Source organism: Coniosporium apollinis, assembly GCF_000281105.1.
Source record: "Coniosporium apollinis CBS 100218 chromosome Unknown supercont1.39, whole genome shotgun sequence".
Classification (NCBI taxonomy): Eukaryota; Fungi; Ascomycota; class Dothideomycetes; genus Coniosporium; species Coniosporium apollinis.
The window spans coordinates 67,026-83,839 of NW_006913301.1; the positions used below are offsets into that span (position 1 = coordinate 67,026).

A 16,814-nucleotide genomic window follows, 5' to 3' on the forward strand; every position below is an offset into this window, starting at 1 on the left:
AGTAGAAACTTGAAGCTGCATCATCCGAAACTAGGTTCTGAGCTCAGGAGACCTTGTATGTCTGGTGCAGAAAGGCGTGAAGCTGGTGGGTGATATATGATACCCTATGTTCTGAAATCAGTGCGGTGTCCTGCCACCGTCAATTTTATGAGTTTGGTATGCTATTGATGAAGAAGGCAATCATGATGCGATTCTAGCTTCAGAAGACTCTAGGCGGTCGATTCATAAAAGCGAAAAGCTACTAGGTATCCTATTATACTATATTGCCTAGGGTTAGCATAATATCTTACTATTACAAATAGCACGAGTTGCAATAGAATATTAGTGATGATTTTCTAGCGTGATGATTATGCGCTTAGGAGACCTTGAGCGGTCGATGCAGAGAACCGCGAAGCGGCTGAATAGCATATTGTAATCTATCACCTGGGATTGCAATTTTGTCGTCCCCACCACAAAGTGTACAAGGTCTCCAGAGCGTTGGCGCTGAATATCTGGAGCGCGGTTTCAGAGTCATGAGACTTCAGGCGGTTGGCGTAGAAATTCACAACGTAGCAAGGCAGCGCATAACGTACCGTATACTCTCCGTGATGAACTTCCTAGGGAATAATTCCGCGCGCAGGAGACTCCAGGACAGCTGGTGCAGAAAACTATAAAGGCGCAAAGCGGGTGTGTAATGCACTGAGTGTCTTATATGAAGATTTTCCCAGAACGTGCTTCCAGGCCCAGGAGACTGCAGGCTGTTAGCGAAAAGAATTCCAAAGCTGCAGAGACGGCTTGTGTTGCGCTGCATATCCTACATGAAGGATTTCTAAGAAGGCGGTTGACGGCCGTGATTTGTGATGTGATATCAATGAAGATGAAAATCAAGACATGATTTCCATCTTTACAGCATCGGATTTGAAGTACTTGATGCAGGGAGGCCTGAGGCTGCAGCGTGCCTCATCGCGCCTCATCGCGCAAGGCATGCAGCGTGCGGGCCGGCCCGAAGTGCACTAGCGTGTTTTTCGCGGCGCGTCTTGAACCCGAACCGCCCACGTTCCTTTCTCCCACCTACATCCCACAAATCCCACAAATTTTCAAGCTCTAGAACTTCACGCTCGAAGATTTTCCGCAAACAGCACAAAGCACTTTCAATTCACAATCCTCAATCAATTACAATCATCATGCAAGCTTTACGGGCTGGTCAGGTCGTCGAGCTGAGCGACGGCCGCTCAGCAGCAGTTCGCTTCGTCGGCGTCACGGCCTTTGCGGCCGGAGAATGGATAGGCGTCGAGTTCACCGAGCCTCTAGGCAAGAACGACGGCTCTGTACAGGGCCAGCGCTACTTCTCGTGCCAACCTAACCACGGCATGTTCCTGCGGCGCTCCGCCGTCGCCAGGGTCGTGGAGCCAAACGTAAGTCATTCATGCCTCTTACGCACTGTCTGTACCAAGTGCCTGACATTCTCTAGGCTCTAGCTCCACGACCGCTGGCGACCGGGCAAGGCCGCCCTCGTCACAGCCTTGCGGTCCCATCAGCCCGCCAGTCGCTCCTCACACGTGCGACGAAGCCAGCTTCAACCTCCCCTCCCCCTCCCACCACCGCCAGCAACAAACTCGAAGAACTACAAGCAACGCTGCGTGTGATGGAGAAACAACGCACCGAAGACAAGGAGAGCCTCAAGCTGCTGGAACAAACCCAACAAGAACGCAACAAGTTCGAGCAAGTAATTCACAAGCTGCAAGCCAAGATGCAACCACAGGCACAAGAACTCGCAGAGCTGAGGCGACAGCTGAAAGAAGCTCAGGCCAGTTTGGAGGAGATCGAAGCGCACCAGGCAGGCTACGAGACTGCCGTCGAATCCGCAACAATGGACCGAGAAATGGCAGAGCAAAAGGCGGAGACATACGAGGCGGAACTGGATGATCTCAAGCTGAGACTCGAGGAGTTGGAGGTGGAGAATGAGCTCCTCAAGGAGGGGAACCTAGATTTGAGTCACGAGATGACGGATGAGGAGCGCTCGGGCCAGGGATGGATACAGAAGGAGCGCGAGAACGAGCGGCTGAAAGAAGCCCTACTACGCCTGCGGGACGTTTCCCAAGACCAGGAAGCGACGCTGAAGAGTCACATCAAGAGCTTGGAGGAAGACGTGCAGAAACTCACAACCGTCAAACAAGAGCTAAGCAACACAAGAGCAAAACTACTCGAACGGGAAGCCGACATCTTGGACGTGCGCCAGCAGCTTGACAACGCCTTGAGCGCCGAAGACATCATCGAAGAGCTCACAGAGCGAAACACCTCGCTCAATGAGCAGGTCACACAGCTACAAAACACAATCGATGACCTCAAGGCTCTCAAGGAGCTCGAGGACGAGCTCGAAGCTAATCATCTCGAGAACGCAAAGCAGCTTCAAGACGTCATCAGCCACAAAGATACCATCATCATTGACCACAACCGACGTCTTACTCAACAAGAGGAACTGCTCGCTGATCAGGAGTCCACTATCCAACGCTTCCAAGGGCTGGTCAGCAGCTTACAATCTGCTCTCGCGGACATGCGTACGTCTAAGGAAATCACCGACACACAGGCGGAGGAGCTCAGCACCCGCTCCCGAGCCATGCTAGATCTCAACAAGCAGCTTCAGATGTCAGCAACAAGCACAAAATCCAGAACAATCGACATGGAACTTAGAAAGCTTGACGCCCAAGAGGCAATCGAACACCTAGCCATCGTGCAGTTGTACCTGCCTGAATCTTTCCACACCGAGAGAGATTCTGTGCTGGCCCTTCTCCGCTTCAGGCGCATCACATTCAAAGCAAACCTCCTTCACGGCCTCGTCAAAGACAACGTCTCCGAAGACAAGCTCGATGCTCGAGGCGAGCACGTGTTCACGGCCTGCGGCGTCCTAGACCAACTCACCTGGATTTCAGCAATGTCCGAACGATTTGGCAACACAATCACCGCTTCCTCCCTCGAGCAGTTCACCAGATTTGAGGGCGCCTTGTATGAGCTTGAGCCGGTTGAACGGGCGCTGAACAGCTACATTGATACAGTGAGAAAAGACGAATTGAGAGAAGAGGATATGACGGAAGAGCTGCAGCGATCGATTTCGCTGATGATACATCTGGCGGAGGTTCACCTACGCGCCGGGCTGGACAGCTACGCGGACACATTTATCATGAAGACACTGCTCATGCAGAGTCAGATGGAAAACACAACCGCTGCGCTTACTCTGGTCAAGGCTGAGGTGGAGACAAACCTACCCATTACCAATGAATATCACACCGACCTTCCTCGCTTCATTCAGAAAATGAACCAACTCATCACTCAGTCGCGCAGCGCAAAGATCATGGTCGGGAAGACTGTGCACATTCTACAAGAGCTCAAAGCACGCTCCCTGGTCTTGACAGCTGACGCACTTCCTACGTTCGTAGAATGCCAGCACAGCACCGCAGATTTGGCAACCTACACTCGCATGCTCGGATCAAACATCTCTAATATCCTGCGCGATGAAAGCGACGTCGACTTTCCTACCGTCGACACGATACTGCCTGCCATAGCTAGCACGACCTCGACCGTTTTCGATACAGAAGAAACAACTCCTCTCATGACTCTCACCATCAAGCTCCGCAATCTCAGTGACCGCCTCAACGAAATCTACAGCACATCATCCGACCTCACTCAGACCACCGAGTTCGAGCGGCCGTCACCACCATGGGTTCTACACTCGAAAGAGATCGCACAAAGCAAGATCAATTCCGCCGACAAGGATGAAGAAATCGCACGACTTACCGAGAGTTGTAACAAGGCAATCGCCGCATTGAATCACTACGACGATAGACTGGAGGAAGCGAGAGTCAAGATTGAAGTACTGGAGTCGCGCAACCGGGATGCCATGAAGCAGGCTACCCGCATCCAGGAGCTCGAAACGCTCGTCGTTGCCGCGCAAGCTGGCGAGAATGAGGCGATCGAGACCCTCCGGGAGCAGGACCTCGCGATGGTCAAGCTGGAGTGCGAGAAGGCGAAATGGCAGGATCTCGCCGCCGTTGCGTTGGAGAAGAGCAACGACAAAGGCCGGGCGGATCCACAGGGCCAACCACAAGCATCACTCGCGACTGCAAAGGAATTGAATGGCCTAAGATCTGATGTCAAAGCACTCGAACATGCTGTACGCTATGTCCGAGACGAAAACCGCAAGCGAAAGGAGAGGAAGCGAAGGGCACAGGCGGAGAAGATCGCCGAATTCCAGCGCAATCTGGCGGCAGCCCGGTCGGCAAAATCAGGGGCTGTACGCGCAGCCAAAATCCAGGCAAAACTCCAGGTGAAAGAAGCGAAACGCCAGGCGAAACTGCAGGCGGAAAAACAACAGACGGAAGAATATCACACAGAAGAACATCAGATGGAAGAACAGGCAGAAGAACAACAGACGAGAGAACACGAGACTCAAGTTGAGCAAGTCGCAACACTACCATCGTTCATGGAGCCGGTCGCCGTACCGACAGAGCCAAAGTCGACGCCGATGAAGGACATGCCTCAGCACACTCTCACATTTCAGGAGCGGGTGGAGGAGCAGGAGCTCCAGAACCTCGAGGAGTTCTCGATGATCGAGCTGTGCGAGCTTTTCGAACCGATAGATCAGTATGAGTTTGAGGAGATCAGGAGAAGAGCGGAGATGGCGGCGCTTGAGGGACTTCGGCCGTCTGGTGAAGTGGTAATTGAGGTGCCGGCATACGAGGATGAGGCGGAGGAGAATGAAGATGACGTGGAGGAGGAAGTGGCGCTTGACGACGCGGAGGACGCCGATGCCTCCTTCGAGAGTGTGGATGTGTTTGGGCTCGCGTCTTATCGGGCTATGGAGCTTGAGTACTGGCGGAGTTTGTGAGCGTTTCTGGCTTTGAGATACCCATGTTGCTTTGGAGCTGGAGGTTTTGTTTTTGGTTTTGCTGATACCCATGGGATGACGTTATGATTGCACGATACGAAGTTCCTTTGTAGCTAGCGAACAATGCCCTTCGTGGCTTTCATGATAAAACTGAGTTCGAGCTATTCATCCGGTGATTTCAATCTGAGTTATGTACAGAATCACCACTCTCCAACCGCACGCCCTCAATGATCAGCGTGCGCCGGGAGCCACTTGGCGGTTGCAATACGCAGCCGCTTCCCCCAAATGAGTATTGGGAACGTGAACAGTGCAAACAGTCCCATCAGCATGCCAAAGATACCAAAAGGCTCTGCGGCCCCACGATCGTGGACCCAAGTGCCGACGAAGAACGTCCAGGCGAACGCGATGATCGCACGGCAAGACGTGACTGCAACGAAGCAATCGCCGGAGATGGCGTTGTACGCTTCGATCAGGTAGTTGAAGCCGACGGATGGGCACTGAAGTGATCGCGTTAGCACTGTAGATACTCGTCTCCCAGTTTCATGAGTTGCAGAACGAGAGCTAGACTAACCTGCATCAGTCCAAAAGAAACCATACCGTATCCGACCTGCAGTCCGACCCAGCCTTTGGGCGAGGGATTGGCGGCACAGAACCCGAATACCAGTAATCCTGCTGTTGCGAGAAATAGACCTGGAAGTGCAGTCTTGAGACGTGTTTCTGGTTCACCGAGGCTGTCACAACGAGGTGAGCACGTTACCAAATAATTAGAGGATTGACAGAGGATTTCCTTACCCATGACTCTCATGCTTAGCCTGCTGCTTGATAGATCTGTCGACGGTGATATATGTGAATACCAAACCAACGAGGGCGCCAATCAGGGCTCCCACATTGATCAGCCCGGCGTCGTGTCCCCATAGCTATACAACGTCAGCTAATCATTTATACGCTCATCATTTAGTTGGTCTTACATATGGTGGTGACGCGACAATGGTAGGCCCGATGGCTGAGATTGTGACCACACCGCCAACCAGTCCAGCATACCAAAACATTATCAGCCACACGCCCGGTAGCCGGAGTGTAAGGAACGGAGCAATAAATTTCTGCAGAACGCCGCCGCGATACGTGTTCATTTTCAGAGATCGGGCGAAGGTGTATGGTCTATAATCGGTCGTGAATGCGACTTCCTCGAGTTCTGTTACTTTCGGCTTGGTCTCAGAAGAGTGATCAATCGAGCTGTTGCCTGCAATCCCCATAGTTGCGGTACGGTCGAATAGCGTCTCGGGCTGGAACAGAAAGCAGAGGATCAGCGTTATGGCTGCGAGGATCACGTTGACCCAGTGGATCCAGGCGATTCCCAAGCCGCCTACGATGTAGCCGCCTGCTATCCCGCCTAGGAGGGGTCCACATGCTAGGCAGACGGTATAGATGGCCTTTTGCCGTTTCGTCAGCCGTAGTTCTGCAGATGAAAGACGTGATTGTACTTACCATGGCACGACCGCGTTGGTGGACGAAGTATATCTCCCCAATAATGTCGGGCGCGATTGTATCAGCGGGTCCGTTGCTAAAACCCATGAAAAAGCGCGCCGCCAACAAGCTGCTGAAATCTTTTGCCAGGCCGGCCCACATGGAGAAAAATACGAGCATAAGGAGGCTGATCAACATGATCGGGCGACGTCCAAACGTATTGGCCAGCGGAACCCATAGGAAGTTAGAAGCACCCTGCATTAGGACATTGACCTTGCAACAAGTCAGCAAAGCTACACATGGCTGGATAGTTTCGCACAGCAACTCACTGAAATCAGCTGCGTAAGCCTAGTAATTGGCACCGGCGGATTGAAAGCTAGTGGTGTCGCCAGAACCGGGAACGCGCTCGCAATGGACGACGACGTGAAGTTTGCAACGAGCGGAACTGCAGACACGCACACAAGCATAGCAGTCTTACGCCATGGCGCCCAGTTGAGTGGATCCGCGGGATCTAATGACGGCTGCGGATTTAGAACGACGGTGTCTTCCTGGACTTCACGACCACTTGTTGTGCGCTGGAGATGGTGATCTGAAGACAGTTACTTCCGAGTTCTATGGACTGAACGGCCTCAAAGAAGAGATGAGAGGATGTACCAATTAAGACGACCGTCCCGGGCGGCCTAGCACTCTCGACCTCTCCTTCGGACAACGAAAAGGCGTATTTGAAGCCAGCCATAATGTATCTATCAGTTACTTGGTGGAAAACCCTTCGATACTTCGAGTCGAAGTATGAGAATGATGGTTTTCAGCAGCCTAGTCAGCCTTGGATGCACAGTGATAGGACTGGAATGGGTAGCACAGACTCATGGTATTAAAGAAACTTGCATCGTCGAGTTCACCCTGTCTCCTGTCGTTGCATGGTAGGAAATCCTCCTTGGCCGGTAATGATAAGCGGGAATCGGGATGTGGGGAAAACGCGGAGATCTGGGGAAGCGGGTCCCTAGACTCGGGCTAGCCTCCACCGAAATGCGATACGGCCTGGTAACTTGTGAGCGAATTCAGGAACTCGTGAGCTCGAATGAAATTGCTGACATTTCCCCACAAGACCATAGGCTCACTCTCAGTCCCCTCGGTGTACATGATACTTGCAGATATCGCAATCGAACTAGAACCGCGGAGCCGAGTGCACTGTGGGATCAACACCAGTCCATCCTGGAGCACAGCTACATCTTGGCGAGACGTTAGCGAATCGACCACAAGGAACACGTCTAGCTTGACTGCCTGAGTGTTTAGTATATGCTATCCCGCAGCGATATCTTGTCATTGACCAGAATCAACGTCTTGTACTACGCCGTGTCGAAATTCCCGCACTGTCAGCCTCTTCCGAGTTCATGGCATCTCACCAAGTAGCGCTTGTGACCGCAGGCTCTGCGGGTCTCGGCGCTGCAATTGCTCGTGTCCTAGCCACAGAAGCACGGATGAGCGTTGTCATCAACTACTCCTCGAACGCTGAGCGAGCGGAGACGCTTGTCTCAGAGTTGAGGCGTGTCACAGAGCCCAAACATCCTCAGGAAATCTTGGAGCGCCCTGCGACTGGCCAGCAAGAATTTGTTGCCATCAAAGCGGACATGGCATCACGCAGCGAGATCGTCCGACTGGTAGGAGAAAGTGTTGCACTTATGGGCCGGCTCGATGTTGTCGTTTCTAATGTTGGATGGACACGCATGACGGACTTCATGAACCTCGACGAAGGCGTTCTCGACGAAGATTGGGATCGCTGCCTGAATACAAATGTCAAGAGCCATCTCTTCTTGTTCCACGCTGCTCGAGAACACCTAGATATAAGTGAAGGCTCGTTCGTCTCGACGGCTAGTGTGGCGGGAGTGAAGCCAAGCGGAAGTTCGTTGGTACGTAGACGTACTTATCCGCTACTGTAGCAGCCATCTCTTGGAAAGGAACACAAGAAATGGGTCATCAAGCCTGATTCGACGATCTAACATATTGTTCTAGTCGTACGCGGTGTCCAAAGCCGCGCAAATCCATCTGATCAAATCACTTGCCTTGATCGCAGCTCCTCGAATCCGTGTCAATTGTATATCGCCTGGCGTGTTGCTCACTGTACGTCTGCCATTATACTTAGATACGAGCAGCATATCGCTCATCTCGATCCTCCTCTGACTGCTGCTCCTGTGCAGGAATGGGGTCGCAAGTTTCCCGAAAAAAAGCTCAAGGCGGTAAAAGAACGGAACAAGCTCGGAAGGTTTGCTGATGTAGAGGTACGAATACCTTCAACAGAAGACCTTTTCTCTGACTATTTTGCTAATGGTTGACGTCGGACATACAGGACGTCGCACAGCAAGTCAAAGTACTGGTACTTAGCAAGTCGACCACAGGGCAGAACATAGTTATTGATGCTGGGTTCTCCATTTGACACCGCAGGCCAGAGACAAAAGACCACTGTTGTCCACTGTTATCAGGTACATCCCGCCCTATTTGCACGGGGGAAACGGTACGGGCTCCGTGTTGGATATGTATGTTGTGCGTTCACTGTGCCGGTTACAAGCAAGAGTACCTTGATATGAGATAAGGAGGATTCTGGATGCGGAAGAACTCCCCCGGACGATCTCCCGTAGCCTGTCACGTGCTTTAACGCAGTCCCACCATGCTTTGAGGTTGGATGTCGCGGCATGCAACTGGCCGTGTATATTCTGCTACTGCTGAAGTTTACGATCACTGGTCTCTCAAGCGCCTTTGCTAAACGTAAAATTTAAGACTGAGATGCTGTTGCACTGCATCACGCTTGTCGCAACTGTATCTCGCAGCGATGACTCTTCGGCACAATCAAGAAATAATTCTCGAACTCCATGGACTCATTCGTCGTCGTGGGTGATAAGACCGCTGTGGGACACCGCTTGAAGAAAAGGAAAGTCCCCAGCAACAGTTCGAGCATAGCCAGGTGTATTCCGATGCACGCTACTTCGTCAGCATTTGTAGAGTACACGGATGGGAAACTTACTACGTGAGCCAGCTCCGAATGGAGAAAACGCATCCTTCATCTCCTGAGTAGGATTCTCCCATCGACTTGGATCAAATCTGAATTAGGCGCGACCACGTCAGCATTTCGACAGTCTGATCGTACGTGTGTACCTTGAGGTTGGGTATACCTTTCAGGGTTTCTGAAGATGTTGGGATCTCGGTGTATTGTGAATGCTTGTGTGCTCACGGTCACGTCTCCGGGTATGTGGTACGGGCCCAATATAGTGCCGGCAATAGGCACAACCCTGGGAAGGCTTCCCGGCGCAGCGCCATATAGTCTCAGTGCCTCGTCAACAACGGCTTTCAGATATTGCAAGGAGCCCAGATCACTTCCCCTGGCGTCAAGAGGTAGTGTGCTGATTTCGTTCATCAGCCTCTCCCGGATGTGGCTGTTATCTGGCCGCAATACGGCCCAGATGAGGTACGTCAGGGATACAGCAGTCGTGTCACTTCCTGCGACAATCAGGTTTGACGCCTCCTGCTCAATCTCAGCATCAGACAGTTCTTGGTTCTTCTTTGGGTCCAGGAACTTGGAGAAGAGACTGGTTGCAACTGGTCCTTGCTTTGCAGCGACGTGTGCCTTATGATTCTGAATGGCCTCGTGGCCATACGAGTTCAGCCTCTCGTTGATTGCAAGTGCATGACGCAGTGATCTGAGGGGAAGATAGCTCGCTAGCTTAAGCAGCGGTTGGAGCTCGGAGCGTATCCCTGATATCATCATGGCAGTCTCCAGGTCTCGAATGTATGGAGATTTCTGCAGAAGACGTCAGCACAGCGTCGGTTCACAACGCGCTTGCTAGTGTTGCGCTCACCTGTTCATGCTGTAGCATATCGAATGACGTTCCGAAACTCAACTCTCCTGCCACGTCCGTTGCCATAAAAGTGAACCATTTCAGGATATCTGCAGAGCCTTGTTCGGCATCCCGCCTGATCTTGGAAACTGCTAGGTCAACCTTCCGTCTGATAGGAGGTTCAAATGTGGTTATACACGAATTCGAGAATGGCTGCGCAAATAGCCGTCGTCTCGTAGCGTGCTGCTTCGGATCCGTCATGGCAAAGATTCCTGGATACGGACTTTCGTTGAAGCGTTGGTACCACTCTGACTTGTTGAAACCGCTGCCGATGCGATGAATAGCTCGGAACGCATCCAGGTTCGAGACGGAAACCTCAGTTGGGGAAATCCGGACGAATTGGCCTATATGAGCGGAGTTATCAGCCCGTCTTGGGGCATCACATGGATGTTTAGCGAGAGAAGCTTGCGTACCATATCTTTGATGCAAGGAATGTATGTAATGGGCCCGTCGTCCTTGAAGAACCTGAAGCTTGAGCCACAGGTTTGTCCAGGGCGCATAGAATGGTCCTGGAACGGCGCGTAGCCCTGAGAAGAAGGCCCTTCTGACGATCTGTTTTGATTTAGATGGGAGAGCTGAGCATGAGCACCATGTCTCTTACAGGGATCGCTCTGAGAACCAAGAAACATATCAGAGCCCCCAAGGCTAAGATCGTGGTCCGTGACTCTGGCAAAGAATCTAGAAATGGAAATAACATATCGACACTTGCGATCGACTACAGTAAGTAGCTTTAGGTGTTACTAGCCAGAGGAAGTTTACCCGATGGCAGCAAATGGAATACAATTCAGCTGGAATGTTAGGTTCTTAGATAAAGTATTGCAATGGTCCGGTGGATCCCCGCAGCGTCTGAAAGCTGGGGTAGGTAACAACTTGCATGCATAGCAGTCGACGCAGGGACGCCATGATTCTGGATTGATGGTCCCGAGTCAACAACCTTGATTCCGGCACTTGAGTGTGGTGGTGTTCTCTCCCGTTCATATCCTCAAGGTTGTGTTACAACGGTGGGTGGTATGGAAACTGCAAGTGGTAAACTCGCCGGCCACTGATCGGCGTTCGGGCAAGGGCATCTCGGCTCCACGCAACACAGTTCAAGCGAGTCACCTCTGAACAAGCACCGTCCTCACAATCTCACCGCGCACAGGGAACGAGCAGTCCCGGTCTGGATTAAAGAGCTGCAACCATGGCCTCGGCTCCGATGTCAGTCTACGGGTCTATCTGCGTCAACTCATCAGCCGCACAACACCTCTTCCACCATGCCGAACCAGATTAAGGACCTTCACACCATTGACGATTCATCGTATCCTTACATCTTCGAGCAAAACGCGGCGGTCACGCTGAAGTCGAGCGAGGGCTTAGTCCGATGCAACGTATACCGGCCCAAAGACTCAGGGGAGCAATCAAGAGTTCCTGTGCTGGTCACATACGGTCCATATGGCAAAGACATACACTACAAGGAGTAGGTACAGCAATTGATCTACAAGAGTCTTACTCGTGCACATGGATAACGGACACTGATGATGCAAGTAGCTTCCACGCAAAGTCCTTCTCCGAAGTCAATCCTGAGCACCACTCTGACCATTCCGCATGGGAGACCCCAGATCCCGGGTTCTGGACCAAGAATGGCTATGCAGTGGTCAGAGCAGACGAGCGAGGCCTCGGACAATCTCCAGGACTCCTCGATACCATGTCCAGGGGCACCAGCGAGGCTTTCTTTGAGGTGATAGAATGGGCTGCAGAACAACCTTGGTCATCCGGGAAAGTGGGCCTGCTCGGCATAAGTTACTACGCAGGGAGCCAATGGCGAGTCGCAGCTCGCCAACCAAAGGGTCTGTCTGCAATAATCCCCTGGGAGGGTATGTCCGATTATTACCGAGACCGCTGCCGGCACGGCGGGATCTTATCCAATGCCTTTATCAAATTTTGGTGGAATCGTCAAGTCATCACCAACCAGTACGGCAGGCCAGGTCGTAGCGCTCGGAACTGGGGGCCGGACACACTCGAAGGTGACCTAAGTGAGGAAGAGCTGGAGAAGAATCGGCAAGATCAAACGAAGGACAACGCTGTGTACAGGTTCAGGGACGAGCCGTACTACGCTTCGAAAGAGTACGACATGGGGGACATACAAGTACCCCTGTTGACAGTCGCGAATTGGGGAGGTATCCTTCTGCATTTGCGAGGCAATGTTGAGGGCTACTGCCATGCTGGCTCCGATCTGAAATACCTTCGCTTCGTCACCGGACGCCATGATCTGCCTTTCTACTATAAAGAGGAGATCGAGGTCCAGCGCAGTTTCCTCGACGCTTTTCTCAAGGATGACGACCGGGTGGGCTGGTCTGTAAAGGGCAAACTACCTCCAGTTGACCTTGTGCTTCGGAAAGGCGACGTAGGCTTCGACGACCCAGAAAACGAGAAGCAGTACACTCGTCGGACCGAGCAGGAGTGGCCTATCGCACGTACCCGCTATACCAAGTTCTTCCTCACTCAGAACCGTGAGCTCACCCCAGAAGAGCCGCCCCAGGACGTGCGGAAGAAGCTGTCTTACAAAGCTCTTGGCACACTGGAAGACCCTCAGTATCTACAGTTCAGCACTGCACCTTTCGAAGCCGAGACGGAGATCACTGGGCATGTCTTAGCTCACTTGAACGTCTCTATGAGCCCAGAACCTTCAGGACCAACTCCGACAGACATCGACTTGTTCGTCACATTGCGCCACATCTCTCCTCAGGGTAAAGAGGTGCACTACACAGGCACTGCCGGCGATCCGGTACCACTGACGAAAGGCTGGCTACGAGTTAGTCTACGCAAAACGAACACCGACCATCCTAAGCATCGACCCTGGCTTCCACACCGAGACTACTGCAGCACGGATGTGCAGCCAGTTATACCTGGTGAAGTGTACTCGGTTGACGTGGAGATCTGGCCAACGAATGTCATTGTCGAGAAGGGAGGAAGAATTGTCTTCGAGGTCGCCTCTGGCGATACGCAGGGGAGCGGTATCTTCCAGCACAACGATCCAGCTGACAGGTGGGTATTTCAATATTTGATCGAAAACTGAAATCATACTGACTACGCGATCTAGGTCTGAGGAGAAGCTAAGAGGCTTCAACCACATACTCATCGGACCGAAATGCTTGAACTACGTCGTCTTGCCAATTGTGCCTCCCAAATAAGGGTTGGTCTGGCATGGTCTATCATGATTGCTTGGTCATAGAGAGTACCTCTCGTATTACCAATTAGTAGATGAGGCTGCCCCTGAACCCTTATTGCCTCAAAACTCTTTATGTACATACAGGATATAGAGATTGGTTCCTAGTTTCTGCTCTTAAGTGCGCATCGTCTACTGCCCTTTCTGCGATCATGCTACGCTGAACGATTTTGACTTTGCAATGTGAATGTTAATGCATCGGTGAGATAAGGGGGCAAAGCGCAGGTGTTCGTCAAGACGTTGGAAATTCAGCTTTATACATTCTAACGAAAATTCCATCACGAAACGGTCACACTGTTCTCGCGTTATGTCTCAGGCATCCTGAAAAATTGTAGCACAATGATTGACGTTGATCGAGACGTCGTCTCTCAGGTAATTAATGCATACAGCCCGAGCTTCAATCTCAACTCCCAATAAGCGCAACGCCAACTGAATCAATCTCACCACTCTCCTCCGATCTTGTACCTAAACCAACTTGGCACCAGCTTGCCGCCTGTCGCAGCCCATATCTGACTCACGCTCTACACGTCGCGTTCTTGTCAGCCATGCTTGTCAAATCCGAGCTCCCACCGACGCAGCGAATCTACATATACGAGAAAGGAGCACCCACCGCATTCGTCGCCACCCCCGTGAACATCACCTCAATAAAGATCCGCTCCGGTACACTCGTATATACTCGTCTTTGCGACATATCCAGCTCCCTGTTAATCGGGCGGTACGGGGGGATGCGGCGGTGATCCGTCGGCCAGCTTTCAGGGTTTCGCGCGTTCAGCCCTTGCTGATCTACTGTCGAGGGAACAGGATGCGCTTCTGGCGGCGGCGCTGGGCCAGACGTGCCTGAGTGGTGCAATTCATAGTCGACCAGGTGAGAGTGGATTTGATAGCGCGCCGAGTCTGTGGTGGTGGTGACGGACATGGTGGCTCAGATGAGTGCGTGATGTTGAGTTGGGCAGCGGTGAGGTTGGCAGATGAGTACAGTGCTGCTCACCTACAGGAGCTCTAACTACCACTTGAGCACCGTAAACTGTCCTACGTCGTTCATGGCGGGGAGCCGTGATACTATCGGGATGTGGGGGCAACCCAGATTGCGGACGGCGATGTGGGGAAACTGCCTTTATGGATGCACCACTTCATTTGTACCACCTATGTGGAGCTGACGTGGGATGCGCTCTCATGATATCAAGGCAGGGCTTGCAGGATGATTATGAGACGTAACGTCACTCTGTCACTTTACTACACCGCTCCAAGCAACATCAACTCAAGATGCCGAAACCCTTCCAGCGGATTCGTGAGGCCGCCATAGACGGCCGCACCCAGAATGTCTATTACCGACAAAGCCAACTCGAGCGCTTGCGAAATGTGCTTGTTCAGAATGAGGAAGCGCTGCAGCAAGCCATTGTTAATGATTCCGGCAATAGCGTGACCGAAGCAAAGATAGAATATGGCCTGGCATTACTCGCTCTGAAAGATCAATATGCTTCACTCAATCCGGCCGCAGCGCTCGAGGAAGAATACGCAATAACACACGGCAAAGATGCGCCGCAGAGGACAGAAGGAGCAGGAATTGTCTATATTGTCCCGACAGCGCACACACTGCTTTACTCAATAATTGCACCCCTCTGCGCCGCAATTGCTGCAGGGAACTGTGTGATAGTCGAGGTATGCGCTCTCAGATACTCCTCTAGCATGCTTGACCTCTTTTCTCTGACTCTTGCATCCAAAAGCTCGAGCAAACAACCCGTGAAGTCCCTAGCCTGCTCCGCAGGCTTTTGGCTGCGGCACTCGACGTCGACACATTTGATATTACCTCGAGCCGAACAGCAGACGCGGAATTCCGCGCGCAATGCCTCGAGGTTCTTCAAGAAGGTTCGCAAGACGTGCCCAAGTCTACACAGCTAGTCTCGCCATCGCAAGCGCGCGTTGTTGCTGTAGTTGACCGCACAGCAAATCTGGAAGAAGCCGCGAAGGCAATTGTAACCGCAAGATTCAGCTTCGGCGGCAAGTCACCGTATGCGCCGGATGTGGTGCTTGTCAATGAGTTTTCGAAGAAGGCATTCATGACGGCCGTCGTGAAGGAATCAATTGATTTATTGACTACGGAGAACGGTTCTGTCGGAAAGGGGGACTCAAGGAGAAAACAAGAAGGCAGGAAACTGCTCGATGAGGTTCGGGACAGTGATCTCGCACGGATTGTGACGACAGGGGCGAACGGGGCGATATTGGATGTTGAGAAAAGGTACGCGAGATCCAGCTAACTTAAATTTTCATGCCGCTGACCTTCCGGTGAAGGGGTTCAGATATCCTGCACAGGAAGATCAATGAGTGCTGTCTGGCTGTCCATAGCGTCAAGAGCTTAGACGATGCTATAGACTTCGCAAACAGGTAAGCTACGCATACTTCGGCAACCTAAATAGACCTTCTTACCTTGACAAACCACTCACATGTGCTCTAGAAACGATGATCTGCTTGCATCGTACACATTCGCTACTCCCGCTACCGCCAAGTATCTCAGCCAGTTTTTGCACTCATACGTTTCCTTTGTAAACCACGTACCCATGGAGATGTTAGGTGCGTACACCTTATTGCAACGGCATTGCCATTCACGGGCGGCGGTCTTGTACTCAGGTGAATTCCCGCTAATATACAACCAGTCGGCCCCGCCGCTCCGCTTAACCACCCAGTATCTTCATCAATCCGCTATCCAGCCTCACTCTTTACCGTCCCCCGACCACAATATGTTACTCTCTCACCTCGATCAAGTCTCATCAAGCAGACTTTGCCAACCGCCAGCTCAGTCGTCTTGACACAGCTTCTAGAAGAAGCGAGAGCCGATCTTTCCATTGACAAGAAGCGGCCTGAACGCGTCGCAGTCGGCTTCTTCGAGCAAGGCATCATCACGGGACTGTCGTTTGTCCTTGTATCGACGCTGGCGGGCTTGGGTACGCTGGGCTATTTCGGCACCAGAATGGTGAGGACGCGCTTCCTCTGAATTAATGGAGACCTGCGTTTTGATGAGGCGTTGTCTCGACGGGCTGGAAATTTAGAGCGCACCTTTTGTATTTTTCCACTGGCTTGTGTGGGCGTGTGTCGGTGGTCAAGCATCACGGTAGGTGTATTATCGTGTTTCACGGCATTCGGGCAGGGTTCAAGCGTCCAAGAATGGTTTGTGTACCAACCTCGACTTATTAGCAAGGCAGAGCGGGAGTTTGCCAGTTCTGTTTATGCGAGCACGTTCACAGAGTTGACGTACTTTCTCTGTCGTGCTTGAACTGGTTTCTTTACAGCAGATACAAACCCGATAGGACCAACGAATGAAGAAAGGTGCAATCTTTGTATCCAATCAACGCAACATCGGCTTCACGCAGCAACATAAGTGTATCCAAATCTGTGGGAAGCC

At 52.1% G+C, this 16,814-nt stretch overlaps 7 protein-coding genes across 7 annotated transcripts; 4 read left to right on the forward strand and 3 right to left on the reverse strand.

Annotated features, from left to right (window-relative positions):
• Nucleotides 1-1,163: 1,163 nt before the first annotated feature.
• Nucleotides 1,164-4,861, forward strand: W97_07122 (uncharacterized protein; the record flags this gene model as incomplete). Its single annotated transcript, XM_007785103.1, has 2 exons — nucleotides 1,164-1,394; nucleotides 1,451-4,861. The coding sequence occupies 2 exons, from the start codon at nucleotides 1,164-1,166 to the stop codon at nucleotides 4,859-4,861; spliced, it is 3,642 nt and encodes a 1,213-aa protein (XP_007783293.1).
• A 224-nt stretch (nucleotides 4,862-5,085) lies between these two features.
• On the reverse strand, nucleotides 5,086-7,061 carry W97_07123 (uncharacterized protein; the record flags this gene model as incomplete). The annotated part of the gene is made up of 7 exons (XM_007785104.1): nucleotides 5,086-5,358; nucleotides 5,433-5,592; nucleotides 5,654-5,778; nucleotides 5,830-6,291; nucleotides 6,347-6,598; nucleotides 6,655-6,914; nucleotides 6,980-7,061. The coding sequence occupies 7 exons, from the start codon at nucleotides 7,059-7,061 to the stop codon at nucleotides 5,086-5,088; spliced, it is 1,614 nt and encodes a 537-aa protein (XP_007783294.1).
• Nucleotides 7,062-7,716: 655 nt separating this feature from the next.
• W97_07124 (uncharacterized protein) lies at nucleotides 7,717-8,756 on the forward strand (the record flags this gene model as incomplete). The annotated part of the gene is made up of 4 exons (XM_007785105.1): nucleotides 7,717-8,232; nucleotides 8,336-8,443; nucleotides 8,521-8,601; nucleotides 8,670-8,756. The coding sequence occupies 4 exons, from the start codon at nucleotides 7,717-7,719 to the stop codon at nucleotides 8,754-8,756; spliced, it is 792 nt and encodes a 263-aa protein (XP_007783295.1).
• A 363-nt stretch (nucleotides 8,757-9,119) lies between these two features.
• W97_07125 (uncharacterized protein) lies at nucleotides 9,120-10,413 on the reverse strand (the record flags this gene model as incomplete). Its single annotated transcript, XM_007785106.1, has 4 exons — nucleotides 9,120-9,298; nucleotides 9,342-9,418; nucleotides 9,490-10,115; nucleotides 10,174-10,413. 4 exons carry the CDS (start codon nucleotides 10,411-10,413, stop codon nucleotides 9,120-9,122), a joined length of 1,122 nt encoding a protein of 373 aa, XP_007783296.1.
• A 1,052-nt stretch (nucleotides 10,414-11,465) lies between these two features.
• W97_07126 (uncharacterized protein) lies at nucleotides 11,466-13,382 on the forward strand (the record flags this gene model as incomplete). Its single annotated transcript, XM_007785107.1, has 3 exons — nucleotides 11,466-11,668; nucleotides 11,740-13,236; nucleotides 13,292-13,382. The coding sequence occupies 3 exons, from the start codon at nucleotides 11,466-11,468 to the stop codon at nucleotides 13,380-13,382; spliced, it is 1,791 nt and encodes a 596-aa protein (XP_007783297.1).
• A 475-nt stretch (nucleotides 13,383-13,857) lies between these two features.
• Nucleotides 13,858-14,333, reverse strand: W97_07127 (uncharacterized protein; the record flags this gene model as incomplete). The annotated part of the gene is made up of 2 exons (XM_007785108.1): nucleotides 13,858-13,938; nucleotides 14,028-14,333. 2 exons carry the CDS (start codon nucleotides 14,331-14,333, stop codon nucleotides 13,858-13,860), a joined length of 387 nt encoding a protein of 128 aa, XP_007783298.1.
• Nucleotides 14,334-14,680: 347 nt separating this feature from the next.
• W97_07128 (uncharacterized protein) lies at nucleotides 14,681-16,406 on the forward strand (the record flags this gene model as incomplete). Its single annotated transcript, XM_007785109.1, has 5 exons — nucleotides 14,681-15,076; nucleotides 15,142-15,653; nucleotides 15,707-15,799; nucleotides 15,870-15,985; nucleotides 16,069-16,406. The coding sequence occupies 5 exons, from the start codon at nucleotides 14,681-14,683 to the stop codon at nucleotides 16,404-16,406; spliced, it is 1,455 nt and encodes a 484-aa protein (XP_007783299.1).
• Between the last annotated feature and the right edge of the window lie 408 nt (nucleotides 16,407-16,814).